The sequence below is a fragment of the Schistocerca cancellata genome, chromosome 1, assembly GCF_023864275.1.
Source record: "Schistocerca cancellata isolate TAMUIC-IGC-003103 chromosome 1, iqSchCanc2.1, whole genome shotgun sequence".
NCBI classification, from domain to species: Eukaryota; Metazoa; Arthropoda; class Insecta; order Orthoptera; family Acrididae; genus Schistocerca; species Schistocerca cancellata.
Genome location: NC_064626.1, coordinates 256,344,397 through 256,361,015, shown reverse-complemented (window position 1 = coordinate 256,361,015; position 16,619 = coordinate 256,344,397). Strand labels below are relative to the sequence as shown.

The window sequence follows — 16,619 nt, the reverse complement described above, 5'->3', positions numbered from 1 at the left end:
CATACATGTCGCCATCATCAGGTGAACTGACGGACTGAGCTCCTGTGAACGTGTCGGCACGGAGATCCGTACGCTATGGCTGCTCAGAGGAGCCATAGCGTACGGATCTCCGTGCCGGCACGTTCACAGGAGCTCAGTCCGTCAGTTCACCTGATGATGGCGACATGTATGATCGCCGAAATATTGCGCCCGTTGAACACTATAGACCGGCAGCACACCCGTGGATATTTTGATTATCAAATACGCCGGGAGAAACTCAAGAATCACAGTAATGTTGGAGTTTACACGGTGAGTACACAAACATCACAACTCACACCGCGTAAAAAAATTGACAGATTGGGTTCTCGAAATATTGTAAATAAAATGTAAACTACAACTCGTCTGTGCGAGCCATAAGTTACAGTGTGTGCTGATGTTAAAATTTCTTCTCTTTATTGCTAGTGAAAATGTTCCGTATTTATGTAGATATAACGCTACTGACTTGCTAAACAAAGAAAAATTCTCAATTATTCTTCTACTTTTCTCTTTCCACTCATTCCAGGCGAGAGATTTTCAAATGGTTCAAATGGCTCTGAGCACTGTGGGACTTAACATCTGAGGTCATCAGTCCCCTAGAACTTAGAACTACTTAAACCTGACTAACCTAAGGACATCACACACATCCATGCCCGAGGCAGGATTCGAACCTGCGACCGTAGCAGTCGCGCGGTTCCAGATTGAAGTGCCTAGAACCGCTCGGCCACCGCGGCCGGCGATATATTTTCTTTAATGTGTTTATCTTTTTTAGCAATACATCAGCAGTGGGAGGAAAGAGTTTCTCTTTCAATGTCTCAGTCATTAGTTTCCTTATATCAGATACCGCTTACGTTTTGAAGATGCCACATGTCTGAGGTGCCCAAATGCAACTACAGTTCGCAATTATAGTTAGATGATACCGTGTTGCTGTTTCTCCTCGCTGCCAAATAAGCAGGTATTTCCGTGTGGACTTAACGAGCTGCTAATGGATCACGTAATTAGGATTGTACTTGACGTCAATCCGAAGACTGGCTTTAGACACCTCTGGACGCTTGTCTGTCTGTGCAAGTGTTTGTGTTCATCGTAATCAGCCCATGTTCTCCCCCTAAGTTTTTACCCCCATTCCTCCCTCACAATCCTTTCATTACCAAATTAACTATCTCTTGATGCCTCATGCTCTGTCTTGTCAGTGTATGCCACATTTACATGGATTGGATAAAAAGAAGTGGCAACACTGTTATAATTCATACCAGACTTTGTTGACAGATGTTCACTGTACTACATGCCCTCAATATAATCGCCCCACATCTTGATCACCTTCTCCCCACACATGGAAGGCGTCATACGCTGTCAGTGTGGCCATCTCTGTCGACGTCTCTCAAGGACTGGCCTTTGCGACGGATGATACCTTCTCTTGTATTGAAGGACGTGACATTAGAAGGTTCCTTCGTTTTGGCGAACAGGTGGTAATCGCATGGACTTACATTGGATGTACACGATGATGTTTCAGTATCTCCCACTCCCATGTAAGCAGGAGCTCCTGTGTGGGGTCCACCATGTGGAATCTTGCATACAAGGATAATGGAATTTAGTGCTTTTTCAGTGTGGGACGAAAGCGATGACTCAAGAAGTAGCACTAGCAGGGGGCAGTAATCTTCTACCCTTGAGGTACTTTACATTCCCTTTTCTTATCGCGAGCTCTTAGAGTAATCATGTAAGTTTTATTCGCGCATGCTGCCATATTGTAATTTTTATTGTGCCATCATTCATAATTTGAATAATAATTCAGAATATGTAATTTTATTTCCTTATTCGTGGTAATTTACTTCTTTCACCATCTGCTTAAATTTAAAATGTGATTTGCAGTTCACTGTCTTAATAAGGACTCGTTTGTTAATTTCTCTGATGAGGCTGCGATCGAGCGATAGTCGCTCTCTCCCGAACCACTTTTTGTATTAGAAACGAGCCTGTGTCTTTTGGTAAGGCTGTCCGCCTTTCATATCAATGCAAACTGTACGTGTGATATGAATTGTTAATTTTCAAATTTTTTAGTGGTCATTAGAAAGGTAATCTAAACGAGATCGCGATCAGGAATAATGCTTCCACTTCCTTATTGCAAGGCACATAACTTCAGAAATATTAGTTCTGATTTTAACACAGGATTTAAATGCTAATATCAGACAGCAATTAGTTTTTTTTTAATTTTCCGCTGAAATGGCTATCTCTCTCAGTTAATGCTCTGATATTCAAATCACGAGGCAGTATTAAATAAATCATACAACTTTAAAAAGTGTAGTACAGTCTGGCGACCTCGACAGGACATTTTTATTTTCTTGATTAGTGTACGTGAAAAATTTGTTTTACCAATACCTAATATCATGTAAGGCAGATGCCAGACATAGTTTCAAAGGAAGAATTTTCAGAGGTATTATCCACTCACGACGGAGGTAACCAACAAAAACCTCGTTCGACTAATACAATAATATTTCTCGTTAGTCGGGGCTCTGTAGGCCTACCATGTAACATTGATTCAGGAAATAGAGAGGAGCCAAAGAAGAGCAGCGCTTTGCGACACAACTTCATTTAGAAATCGCGAAAGCGTCACGGAGATGCTCATCCAATTCCAGTGTCAAAAGCTACAAGACAATCGTCATTCATCACTGTGTGGTTTACTATTAAAATTCATAGAGTGTGCGTTCCTAGAAGAGTCAGTTAATATAATGCTTCCTCCTACGTATCTATCGCGAAAAGACAATGACGGTAAAATTGGAGACAATCGATCCTCTTCTATTCCGGTTTTCTCACAGTCCAAGTTTCACTACGATACAGTGCTGTGATCCACATGTACATTATCAGAAATTTCTTCCTCAAATTAAGGCCTATGTTTGATATTAGCAGACATCTCCTGGCCAGGAATGCTCACTTTCCCGGTGCTAATCTGCATTTTATGTCCTCCTTGCTCCGTCATGGGTTATTTTGCTGTATAGGTAACAGAATTCCTTAACGTTATCTATTTCGTGATCAGTAGTTTTGATGTTAAGTTTCTCGCGGTTCTCATTTCTACTGCTTATCATTACTTTTGTCTTCCTTTGATGTACCCTCAGTCTATATTCTATACTCATTAGACTGTTCATTCCATTCAACAGAAACTGTAATTCAACTTCTCTTTCACTGAGGACAGCACGTTATAAGCCAATCTCATCTACATCTGTACTCTGCAGACCACCGTGCACGGCAGAGGGTACGTCCCATTGCACCAGTTATTAGGGTTTCTTCCTGTTCCGCTCAAGAATGGAGCGAGGGAAGAATGATTGAATGTCTCTGTGCGTCCAATAATTACTCTAATTTTATGCTCACGGTCCCTATGTGAGAGATACGTAAGGGGTTCTAATGTATTCCTAGTCATTTAAAGCCGGTTCTTGAAACTATGTTAATAGACTTTCTACGAATAGTTTAAATCTTCAAGAGTCTTCAGTTTCTCTGTGACAGTCTGCCACGTGTCAAACAAACCCGTGACCATTCGTGCTACCCTTCGCTGTATACGTTCAATATCCCATGTTCGTCCCATTTGGTACGGGTCCCACACACTTGAGCAATGTTGTTGATCCAGTCGCACGCTTGATTTGTAAGCTATCTCTTTTACAGACTGATTGCACTTCCCCCTCCCCCCCTCTATTCTATCAATAAAAAGAAGGCTACCACCTGCTTTACTCACTGAACAGTGATTTATTTTCAGAGAATATTCTTAACAATTTATTTTATTTACTAGCGATTCATTAAGAACATTAACACATTTAATCACACTATGTAAGCATGGAAGTAGTTGCCAGGGAGTAACTGATGAAATCATAAGCAAATTCCTTTTAACAAATGGGAATTTTATTCACTTTAATAGTGCCTAAAAGCTTTTTAAAAAGAAACAGATTTAAAATTATAATCAGAAAGCACCCTCTAAATATTAAGTTACAATTTATTCAGAGGCAGAAAGAAACAAATTTTGACTGTACGAGCTATCGGGTAGAGAACCTTGCCGTTCCCTTTTGACACGGCCGTTGTTACGACCGCTCACAACAGCCTCTGAAAGACTACACTGGTGTAAATCTGCTACACACCAGATTACTTTAAACTAAAAATTTTAACAACTCACACAAGCACAAACTATGCACCCCGTAGGAGGGATGGAAATGGTACAAAACACTAAAAATTAAAATATTAACTCCGCCACCGAAGGTGCAACTTGATTTTAACTTCTAAGAAAAGTCTTACGGTGAAAGGGTGGCAACTTTATATACTAAAATGATCATTTAAATAAAAGCCCATGAAATGCAATCTTATATAAAATTCTACAAGGTTGGCCAAACAAGTTAAAATGCTCTACAATACACAGATACCGCCTCTCAAGATGTTAGGCAAGATCAAAACATATTTCAGGAATTAGGCCGTTACACTCCAAGCAATTAATTCGTTAACACGACAAACATGACAGAGGCAGCTACTAACGTTCGATAGATTGATAGGGAGATTACTGAACAACCCGAACCGCAGGTTGCTCTAGCCCGCCCCTACTCCATAAGGGAAAAACGGACCATCCAATTTATAAACAACCACCTTCCCGCAGGTGGGCAAACGGAGAAGAATGGTGGGACGACCTCAAAGCAAAACGGCTGGTGACCTCACCAAGAAAACAAGTAGAATTTAACAAGAGTAAATGAAACAACATATCATCAATCACTTAATGTCTAATAAACTGCGATTTCTCGAGAATACCTGGCGCAGCATGCCCAAATCGCTCTCCCCAACCGTCCGCTGCCAGCCGCTTCAACGGACTCAGGAAGGCGCGCCGATCTCCTGTCTCACGACGTCGCAGCTCGCACCGGCCAGACCGATGTCGTGGGTTGACTCCTGTTGCTCTCGTGTCGACCGCGAAGACACTACCCCTCGCTATACAGCGCGGCCCACTGGACTCACGTGGCGACCTCACAAGCGCGACGCGCAAGACGGACAAGTCATGTTGTGTCTCATTGCGCGACCGACCAACCGATCGATCCAACCGCCAATGACCATTGCCTGATCAAACTCGGGCAGACTGGTGGCCTAACGCGCAGAATCAGATGCAGGAACTAAATCCCGACCGGGCGACCACTCGCTGAGTTCTCTTACTGGCGGAGTGGAAATACTCTCATTTTGACAGCTTTAAAGGTTGACCGAACGACAGACATACTAGCACTCCGAACGACAGACAGATACTAACTGCCTAACAAATGCGGACGAGGGACAGACTAGCAAGCTGGGGACGAGAGACTGACCCCAGACTCACCACTGGCGAGCACATAGCGCCCCTTAAATGCACGTGAACAGGCAACCTTTCCCCTTTCCCACCAGAGACACCAAAGCTGCGATTGCCACAGCAGCGCCACCGCCAGAAACGGAGGGCGACTGCTTCACAATACGCGCTGCGGCGCGCTCTTCAAAACAGCAATTTGTACCACGGCTCACTCACTATGGAGACTATGTGATCATTCCATTCCATATTCCTACAAAGGGCTACAGCCAGATATTTTTAAGAGCTAGATGATTCCAACAGATACTCATTGATGTTTAAGTCATAGGATATTTTTTCGTTTTGTGAAGTGCACAGTTTTACATTTCTGAACATTTAAAGCAAATTGCCAGTCTTTATACCATTTTGAAATCTTATCAAGAATGAATATTTATGCAAATTCTTTCAGACAGTACTTCATCACAGATAACTGCGCCATCTACAAAAAGTCTGCGGTTATTATTAATATTGTATGCAAGTCATTAATATACAACACGAACAGCAATGGTCCCAAACACACTTCCCTGGCGCACACCTGAAGTTACTTTTACAACTGACGGTGACTCTCCATCCAAGATAACATGCTGCGTCCACCCTAACAAAAAGTTCTCAATCCTGTTGTGTCACAATTTCACTTTATACCCCATATGATCGTACTTTTGACAATAAACGTGGGTGTGGTACTGAACAAATGCTTTTCGGGAGCAAGAAATACTGAATCTACCGGATTGCTTTGATCAAAAGCTTTCAGTACGCCGTGTGACAAAAGTGCAAGTCAGGTTTCACATGATCGATGTTTTCGGAATCCATGATGGCTGGCATTTAGGAGGTCATTCTGTTCAAGGTACTTCATTATGTCTTATCTCAGACTCTGTTCTAAGATTCTGGAACAATCGATATCAGGGGTACTGGACACTGATATCCTCTCATCTTGAATTTTAATACCACTCTTGAACCTCTCCTTTATTTCTGTCAGTGTTTCTTCGATGTATAGCTTGAATAGTAGGAGCGAAAGATCACATTCATGTCTTAATCCATTTTCAATCCGAATTGTGATCTGAATCTCTGTCTGCTCCTGGGTATGCCTTACAATCCAATATCTGATTTCGGGATCTCTTTCTCTCTGACCTTGATGTAATCTAACTGGAATACTTCCTCATCTCCCGGCCTTTCCCAAACGTACCTCTTTCTCTAGTTGAAATTTATTGCAGAACTCAATCAGTATTTCTGCTCTCTCATTTCTGTTACTAATCTAATATTCCGTCGTAACCTTTGCTTCTACTCTTTCTCCTAGAACCGAATTCCAGTCCCTCTGACTATTATACTTTAATCTCCTTTTACGTACTGAATGGTCCATTCAGTATCCTAATATACTTTCTCTGTCTCTTCATCTTCTGCTTGTATGTCTGAACTATTGTTGACGGTGTTGGTTTGCTGTCGATTCTGATAAGAACAACCCTATCACTGAACTGTTCGCAGTAACTGCCTTTCTGCCTCAAAGTTTTGTCATGGTCTTATTTCTTTTCATGTCACGTCAGTGAAAAAAAAACCACGAAAATTTCCTCTTTACGTTTGATACAATGACTTTACTGGAGGGCTGAAGACAGGGAACGAGAAATACAACAGCGAAAATATGATTCGCGAAATGCTTACATTCCTCCATTAACTACAATTTCGTAATCAACGAAACTGAAAACCTGCGTTTTTAAGAGTGTTGATAGATGGAAAGCTCACTAGCAAGCCACACATTTACTATTCTGCTGATTACAGTTGCAATAACGAACTTAGAAATCAATTAGAAACATTTTTCTTGTGTCACATTCCTGAAGTGTCTAGGCATATTTTAGTTTTTTCTAGTCGTATTTGTTGTAGCACAGGAAAATAAATCCCCAAGCGAAAAAATTTACGCTTTCTGTTTGAGAGAACACTGGAGCATTCTTAGTAATTACAATTTTCCATTATTTTTTTAATTTTCGAAGAACCATCCGAGCCAAACCTATTAACCTATTCGGTCATGAGATGAGTCAGTAGGTTTACAAAATATTGATTAGAATATTTATAAACAAAGTATTAAAAATTAATAAAATACGAGAAAACGGAGATTAAACAAGTAAATAACATTGTTCTGGACAACTACGAGGAACTCCTGTATAGAATAGAAGTAGAGTAGGAGTACGAATATTTGGGATCTATCACTCATTTTTTTCAGCTCTACTGGAAGCCTATTGAAACTGACTCCTGATGTACAGTGTACAGTTTTCTATTAAACACTTAAGGAAGTGTTATCCAAGTGTATATAGTTTCTCCATTTACCACTAAATGAATTTTGCAATTTCTTCTGAATGGATCAGCACTGTTACCGACAACTCCCATGACGGAGTATATGTACGGGGAAGGGAAAGTCGGAATTCCGAGGAGCACGAACAGAGCCTACGCGAAATCAGCGAAATAACACTGCAGATCGTTCCGCCCGTCCCTTCCTGGGCTAAGAATATTCTTGGCTAGTGTCAGATTGCCCCAGATTATAAAATTATAGTTGATAATAGAAAGTAAAGAAAACCAACTTTAATGTAACTCCCTGGCAGATTAAGACTGTGTGCCGGACCGAGACTCGAACTCGGGACCTTTGCCTTTCGCGGGCAAGTGCTCTACCATCTGAGCTGCCCAAGCACGACTCACGCCCCGTCCTCACAAGTGGTAGAGCAATTGCCCGCGAAAGGCAAAGGTCCCGAGTTCGACTCTCGGTCCGGCACACAGTTTTAATCTGCCAGGAAGTTTCATATCAGCGCACACACAGCTGCAGAGTGAAAATCTCATTCTGGAAACATCTCGCACGCTGTGGCTAAGCCATGTCTCCGCAATATCCTTTCTTCCAGGAGTGCTAGTTCTGCGAGGTTCGCAGGAGAGCTTCTGTGAAGTTTGGAAGGTAGGAGACGAGGTACTGGCAGAAGTAAAGCTGTGAGGACGGGCCGTGAGTCGTGCTTGGGTAGCTCAGATGGTAGAGCACTTGCCCGAGAAAGGCAAAGGTCTCGAGTTCGAGTCTCGGTCCGGCACACAGTTTTAATCTGCCAGGAAGTTTCATATCAGTGCACACTCCGCTGCAGAGTGAAAATCTCATTCTGGAAACCTTAATGTTTCAATATCAGTGCCATGGAAAACCGTTCTTATACTGATTTTATGCACAAGACCTCGAACGTAATCCTTTCAAGAAAGTATTTTAAAGTGGCAACTTCATTGATTGTTTGATCATCTTCGGACAGGACAATTTCTCTTTAACAAGAGTTCCCTGTCAGACACTGTATGCCCTGTGCTTCTTTGTACTTAAGCGCTCTTGAAAGCCGCTTGCTGATGTTACTGACTACGCTGTTGGCGATATAATTTATATTACGTTACACGTATTTCACAGTAACACTTATATCATCTGGAAGGAGACCAACTATTCTGCCATCTGCCACTTTCAGTGACAGGTCGTTGATGTACAGGGTGAAAATTAATAAAACCGACAAACAGCAGGGATGGATACCTGACTGGAAATGGAGGAAAAGAGGTCCTATGAACATATGTCTAGAAATGTATCGTTGCCACGGTAGATGGAGCTGACGAATGAAAGTTCCTGACAACATTCCATTAGAACTACTGACGGCCTTGGGAGAGCCAGTCATGACAAAACTACCATCTGGTGAGCAAGATGTATGAGACAGGCGAAATTCCCTCAGACTTCAAGAAGAATATAATAATTCCAATCCCAAAGAAGCAGGTGTTGACAGATGTGAAAATTACCGAACTATCAGTTTAATAAGTCACAGCTGCAAAACATTAACGCGAATTCTTTACAGACGGTTGGAAACACTGGTAGAAGCCGACCTCGGGGAAGATCCGTTTGGATTCCGTAGAAATGTTGGAACACGTGAGGCAATACTGACCTTACGACGTATCTTAGAAGAAAGATTAAGGAAAGGCAAACCTACGTTTCTAACATTTGTAGACTTAGAGAAACCTTTTGACAATGTTGACTGGAATACTCTCATTCAAATTATAAAGGTGGCAGGGGTAAAATACAATGAACAAAAGGCTATTTACAATTTGTACAGAAACAAGATGGCAGTTATAATAGTCGAGGGGCATGAAAGGGAAGCAGTGGTTGGGAAGGGAGTGAGACAGGGTTGTAGCCTCTCCCCGATGTTATTCAATCTGTATATTGAGCAAGCAGTTAAGGAAACAAAAGAAAAATTCGGACTATGTATTAAAATCCATGGAGAAGAAATAAAAACTTTGAGGTTCACCGATGACATTCTAATTCTGTCAGAGACAGCAAAAGACTTGGAAGAGCAGTTGAACGAAATGGACAGTGTCTTGAACGGAGGATACAAGATAAACATCAACAAAAGCAAAATGAGGATAATGGAATGTAGTGGAATTAACTCCGGTAATGCTGAGGGAATTAGATTAGGAAATGAGACACTTAAAGTAGTAAAGGAGTTTTGCTATTTGGGGAGCAAAATAACTGATGATGGTCGAAGTAGAGAGGATATAAAATGTAGACTGGCAATGGGAAGGAAAGCGTTTCTGAAGAAGAGAAATTTGTTAACATCGAGTATTGATTTAAGTGTCAGGACGTCGTTTCTGAAAGTATTTTTATGGAGCGTAGCCATGTATGGAAGTGAAACATGGACGATGAATGATTTGGACAAGAAGAGAATAGAAGCTTTCGAAATGTGGTGCTACAGAAGAATGCTGAAGATTAGATGGGTAGCTCACATAACTAATGAGGAGGTATTGAATAGAATTGGGGAGGAGTTTGTGGCACAACTTGACCAGAAGAACGGACCGGTTGGTAGTACATGTTCTGAGGCATCAAGGGATCACAAATTTAGCATAGTGGGGCAGCGTGGAGGGAGACCAAGAGATGAATACACTAAGCAGACGCAGAAAGATGTAGGTTGCAGTAAGTACTGGGAGATGAAGAAGCTTGCACAGGATAGAGTAGCATGGAGAGCTGCATCAAACCAGTCTCAGGACTGAAGGCCACAACAACAACATTATTACTGCTCACCCTGTACAGCAAAGAAAACATTGGACCCAGAACAAAACACTGTGGGACTCCCCCCCCCCCCCCCCCCCCACTCTACGTGACCCTAATCAGATTCAAATCTCTTCTCTGTTTGTTGAAAGTGGAGGACAACCTTTTGATTCCTGCTCTCTGGATATGAAATCAACCATTGTTGATCTTTCTCCTTAAACTCAAAATATTCCATCTCATGCAAGAGTACTGCATGGTTGCCTATATAGCCCTTGCGAACCCTGAGGTCATTTATTACTGAACACAGCACGGCAACGTTATCAATATAACTGTGGTGTCACCGCCAGACACCACACTTGCTAGGTGGTAGCTTTAAATCGGCCGCGGTCCATTAGTACATGTCGGACCCGCGTGTCGCCACTGTCAGTGATCGCAGACCGAGCGCCACCACACGGCAGGTCTTGAGAGACTTACTAGCACTCGCCCCAGTTGTACGGACGACTTTGCTAGCGACTACACTGACGAAGCCTTTCTCTCATTAGCCGAGAGATAGTTAGAATAGCCTTCAGCTAAGTCCATGGCTACGACCTAGCAAGGCGCCATTAACCATTTCTAGAGAGAGTCTCACTTGTATCATCAAGAACGCTGTACACAAATGATGGATTAAAGTTCAGTATTCCAGTAGCTACGTACTTTTCTTCATAGCATTCATTACGTACCCTGTTTCAGACCTAACGCCAGCCTGCGTGAGTTGACGCGTGCATTTCGGCCTCCTCTCTCAATTAGTGTGCGTTGTGTTGGCTAATCTGCCGACACAACAATAACATACACTCCTGGAAATTGAAATAAGAACACTGTGAATTCATTGTCCCAGGAAGGGGAAACTTTATTGACACATTCCTGGGGTCAGATACATCACATGATCACACTGACAGAACCACAAGCACATAGACACAGCCAACAGAGCATGCACAATGTCGGCACTAGTACAGTGTATATCCACATTTCGCAGCAATGCAGGCTGCTATTCTCCCATGGAGACGATCGTAGAGATGCTGGATGTAGTCCTATGGAACGGCTTGCCATGCCATTTCCACCTGGCGCCTCAGTTGGACCAGCGTTCGTGCTGGACGTGCAGACCGCGTGAGACGACGCTTCATCCAGTCCCAAACATGCTCAATGGGGGACAGATCCGGAGATCTTGCTGGCCAGGGTAGTTGACTTACACCTTCTAGAGCACGTTGGGTGGCACGGGATACATGCGGACGTGCATTGTCCTGTTGGAACTGCAAGTTCCCTTGCCGGTCTAGGAATGGTAGAACGATGGGTTCGATGACGGTTTGGATGTACCGTGCACTATTCAGTGTCCCCTCGACGATCACCAGTGGTGTACGGCCAGTGTAGGAGATCGCTCCCCACACCATAATGCCGGGTGTTGGCCCTGTGTGCCTCGGTCGTATGCAGTCCTGCTTGTGGCGCTCACCTGCACGGCGCCAAACACGCATACGACCATCATTGGCACCAAGGCAGAAGCGACTCTCATCGCTGAAGACGACACGTCTCCATTCGTCCCTCCATTCACGCCTGTCGCGAGACCACTGGAGGCGGGCTGCACGATGTTGGGGCGTGAGCGGAAGACGGCCTAACGATGTGCGGGACCGTAGCCCAGCTTCATGGAGACGGTTGCGAATGGTCCTCGCCGATACCCCAGGAGCAACAGTGTCCCTAATTTGCTGGGAAGTGGCGGTGCGGTCCCCTACGGCACTGCGTAGGATCCTACGGTCTTGGCGTGCATCCGTGCGTCGCTGCGGTCCGGTCCCAGGTCGACGGGCACGTGCACCTTCCGCCGACCACTGGCGACAACATCGATGTACTGTGGAGACCTCACGCCCCACGTGTTGAGCAATTCGGCGGTACGTCCACCCGGCCTCCCGCATGCCCACTATACGCCCTCGCTCAAAGTCCGTCAACTGCACATACGGTTCACGTCCACGCTGTCGCGGCATGCTACCAGTGTTAAAGACTGCGATGGAGCTCCGTATGCCACGGCAAACTGGCTGACACTGACGGCGGCGGTGCACAAATGCTGCGCAGCTAGCGCCATTCGACGGCCAACACCGCGGTTCCTGGTGTGTCCGCTGTGCCGTGCGTGTGATCATTGCTTGTACAGCCCTCTCGCAGTGTCCGGAGCAAGTATGGTGGGTCTGACACACCGGTGTCAATGTGTTCTTTTTTCCATTTCCAGAAGTGTATTTTTTTTATAAATGCTTTTATTGTGGATTAAATCTTCATTTGAATACTGGGCCCCATAACGTTCCCTTTCTGTGCAGCGACCGTGGAATATTAAATAACAAAGAATGTAGCAACCAGTCGCGGTAACATAATTTATTTATCTTGTTGCAAATCGATTTCGACTGATATCAGTCACCACCGGTGCATTTATCTAACCAATACATGCCATAAGTAGAAATACTGTTCTTGGCAGATTTCTATCATTTAAAAAGTCGAAATCGATTTGTAACAAGATAAATAAATTATGTTTCCGCGACTGATTGCTACATTCTTTATAATTTTGTAAATCTTCATGTTCACTGAATTTCACTAATTGTTTTACTTCATGTCCTCTGTGCTAAAGAATAAATGAGAAGTAACTAATTTAAGTTAATTTAAAAAGAATATCTTATCGGCGTTAGTCATATCATTGTGTCAGTCACGTTTAAATGAATTGTAGCTGAGATTTCAGTCTTTATTTTGCAAAGAAACATGTCATTTTGAGTTCGCCGCGTATAGATAATGTAAGCAGAACCATTGGTGTAGCGTGATGTTATCATGTCACCGCAACACTACTTGAAATTTTCTAAATCCGTCATATTTCTTTTGGAAACCTGGGGGTTTATCCAGGCTGCATTCCTCTTGTGTAATAGTAATTGCTCTTACGTTGGGGATCCAATTCCGCGAATCTAAACGAGGTAGTCTCTAGAGCATACGTGTTCACGTGATGAATTTCTTCTCCCTCGATAGCGACATATTTTTCGTTTTAAAATAGCAGACTGAGATAACCATCGCATTACGTGTGTTCTGATCTATATAGACAATTAAATTACCAAATAACCCACTCTTTCATTTTAAAGCTAACTTCTTGATCATTTTGGATGTATCGGAATACATGCCATTTTCAAAATCGCTGCCACGTTGTATCTACATTTTACCCGTCTCGTCAGTAATGGAGTTTGTGACTCATTTATTAAGGCAGTGACATGAACTCGTTTCAACGTTTCTGCAGTATTACACAGTTTCATGCTATGTGTATTTTATTTTAATGTGTCACAATGCACTTACAGCTGGCTTAAGCTTATCGACAGGCAGATTAAAAATATAGTGACATTGACTTATATCATATGCATAACTGTTTTATGATACATTAATGGACTACGACCATCTGGAAATTGCTAGCGACGTTGCTCTGTAGGAATAGGGACATGTTTGTGACGACTCTACGTTTCACTATCTGTAAAAAATTATTATGAGATAAATGAAGAGTGGAAATAGAAAATGTTGTAAGTGTATTTTCAATTCAACATTTGAAAGATGTGATGTTTTTGTTGCCACTAACAGTGATCTTTTGACACTTTTTTCCACAACACACGTGATCTTGGCAAAACAGTTTCAGATGCATTAATTGGTGTGGATAAAATACACTACTGGCCATTAAAATTGCGACACCAAGAAGAAATGCAGATGATAAACGGGTATTCATTGGACAAATATCTTACACTAGAATTGACATTTGATTACATTTTCACCCAATTTGGATGCATAGATCCTGAGAAATCAGTACCCAGAACAACCATCTCTGATCGTAATAACGGCCTTGATACGCCTGGGCATTAAGTCAAAGAGAGCTTGGATGGCGTGTACAGGTACAGCTGCCCATGCAGCTTCAACACGATACCACAGTTCATCAAGAGCAGTGACTGGCGTATTGTGACGATCCAATTGCTCGGCCATCATTGGCCAGGAGTTTTCAATTGGTGCGAGATCTGGAGAATGTGCTGGCCAGGGCAGCAGTCGAACATTTCCTATATCCAGAAAGGCCCATACATGACCTACAACATGGGGTCGTGCATTATCCTGCTGAAATGTAGGGTTTCGCAGGGATCGAATAAAGGGTAGAGCCACGGGTCGTAACACATCTGAAATGTAACTGCCACAGTTCAAAGTGCCGCCAGTGCGAACAAGAGGTGACCGAGACGTGTAACCAGTGGCACCCCATACCATCACGCCGGGTGATACGCCAGTAAGGCGATGCCGAATGCACGCTTCCAATGTGCGTTCACCGCGATGACGCCAAAAACGGATGCGACCATCATGATGCTGTAACAGAACCTGGATTCATCCGAAAAAATGACGTTTTGCCATTCGTGCACCCAGGTTCGTCGTCGAGTACACCATACCAGGCGCTCCTGTCTGTGATGCAGCGTCAAGGGTAACCGCCACCATGGTCTCGCAGCTGATAGTCCATGCTGCTGCAAACGTCGTCGAACTGTTCGTGCAGATGGTTGTTGTCTTGCAAACGTCCCCACCTGTTGACTCAGGGATCGAGACGTGGCTGCACGATCCGTTACAGCCATGCGGATAAGATGCCTGTCATCTCGACTGCTAGTGATACGAGGCCGTTGGGCTCCAGCACGACGTTCCGTATTACCCACCTGAACCCACAGATTCCATATTCTGCTAACAGTCATTGGATCTCGATCAACGCGAGCAGCAATGTCGCGATACGATAAACCGCAATCGTGATAGGCTACAATCCGACCTTTACCAAAGTCGGAAACGTGATGGTACGCATTTCTGCTCCTTACACGAGGCATCACAACAACGTTTTACCAGACAACGCCGGTCAACTGCTGTTTGTGTATGAGAAATCGGTTGGAAACTTTCCTCATGTGAGCACGTTGTAGGTGTCGCCACTGGCGCCAACCTTGTGTGAATGCTTTGAAAGCTAATCATTTGCATGTCACAGCATCTTCTTGCTGTCGGTTAAACTTCGCGTATGTAGCACGTCATGTTCGTGGTGTAGCAATTTTAATGGCCAGTAGTGTATTTAAATGTTTTCCTGTACAATACGTTTCTCCCTCCAGCTCCTCCAGCTCCTCCTCCTCCTCCTCCTCCTTCTCTTGAAGAATTCATTGTCCTACGTAAGACCACAATGCAGTACCTCTGTTACAACTATTACGTAAGTTTAGACAGTCTCGCTTCAGCGTGTAGACTAAATCGCTCTCCACGCCAATCGTGTAATGCGACTGACGCTGGAAAGCCAGCATTCGATTGCGCAGGCGGGACAGATTCAGTCCAAACATATAAACACTACAGCAAGAAACTATTAAGGGAATTCTGTTTTGGTGTTTGGAAGTTTGTACGGAAGCGAGGAGTAATCCACAGAACCTTCGCACAAACAATAGTGCCTACACGAACAGCCCACTTAAACGGCCAAGAGAGAACGCACCGAGCGAGGTGGCGCAGTGGCTAACGCACTGGACTCGCATTCGGGAGGACGACGGTTCAGTGCCGCGTCCGACCATCCTGATTCAGATTTTCCGTGATTTCCCTAAATCGCTCCAGGCAAATTCCAGGATGGTTCGTTTGAAAGGGCACGGCCGATTCCTTCCCCGTCCTTCCCTAATCCGAATGAGACCGATGACCACGCTGTCTGGTCTCCTCCCCCAAAACAATCCAAAACAGCCAACAGAGAACGCACTCGCTTGATCTGCTTCCTTTCTGCAGGCTACTAGGCGCCAGGATGCTGCGAACCGCGGCGCTGCGCTGCCTCTTCTGGGCGGTGCTGGGCGTCCAATGGGCGGTGCGCGCCGTCGTCTGGGCGTGGTCGCACGCGCTGGCGCTACTGACTCGGCGTCGACGCCTCCCGCCCCCACAGGACCCGCTGCTGCTGCTGCCCGCGACCACGCTCGCCGCTCGCATACGCTCCGGGCAGGTAACCACCGACCTTTATTTCCACTCTCACTTTCATTGTTAACCGAACTTTCGAGGTTACGTTAACTAAGCGTTACTGGTCTGAGCGAGGCAAGCTTCATCTACTGTGATCTGACCCACAACCTCATCCACACCTGCAGCTTTATCCGCAAACCATTTTGCTACAGATGAGATAGATTTTTAGCAACACTCTCTTTAAGCCCAAATTCATATAACTTACAGTATAATGGAAAGTGAAACCTTCCCGTCTCCTCTATATATCTTTTGTTACGC

General features: G+C 44.1%; 1 protein-coding gene across 5 annotated transcripts in view; it reads left to right on the top strand.

Annotated features, from left to right (window-relative positions):
* LOC126159422 (fatty-acid amide hydrolase 2-A-like) overlaps positions 1–16,619 on the top strand; it is a 193,262-nt gene that overhangs the window by 63,364 nt on the left and 113,279 nt on the right. For all 5 annotated transcript variants that reach the window (XM_049916571.1, XM_049916536.1, XM_049916564.1 and 2 more), the window contains one exon: positions 16,140–16,347. In XM_049916571.1, the coding sequence (XP_049772528.1) occupies positions 16,156–16,347 (192 nt within the window). In that variant the 5' untranslated portion in view covers positions 16,140–16,155. The remainder of the gene's footprint in view (positions 1–16,139; positions 16,348–16,619) is intronic.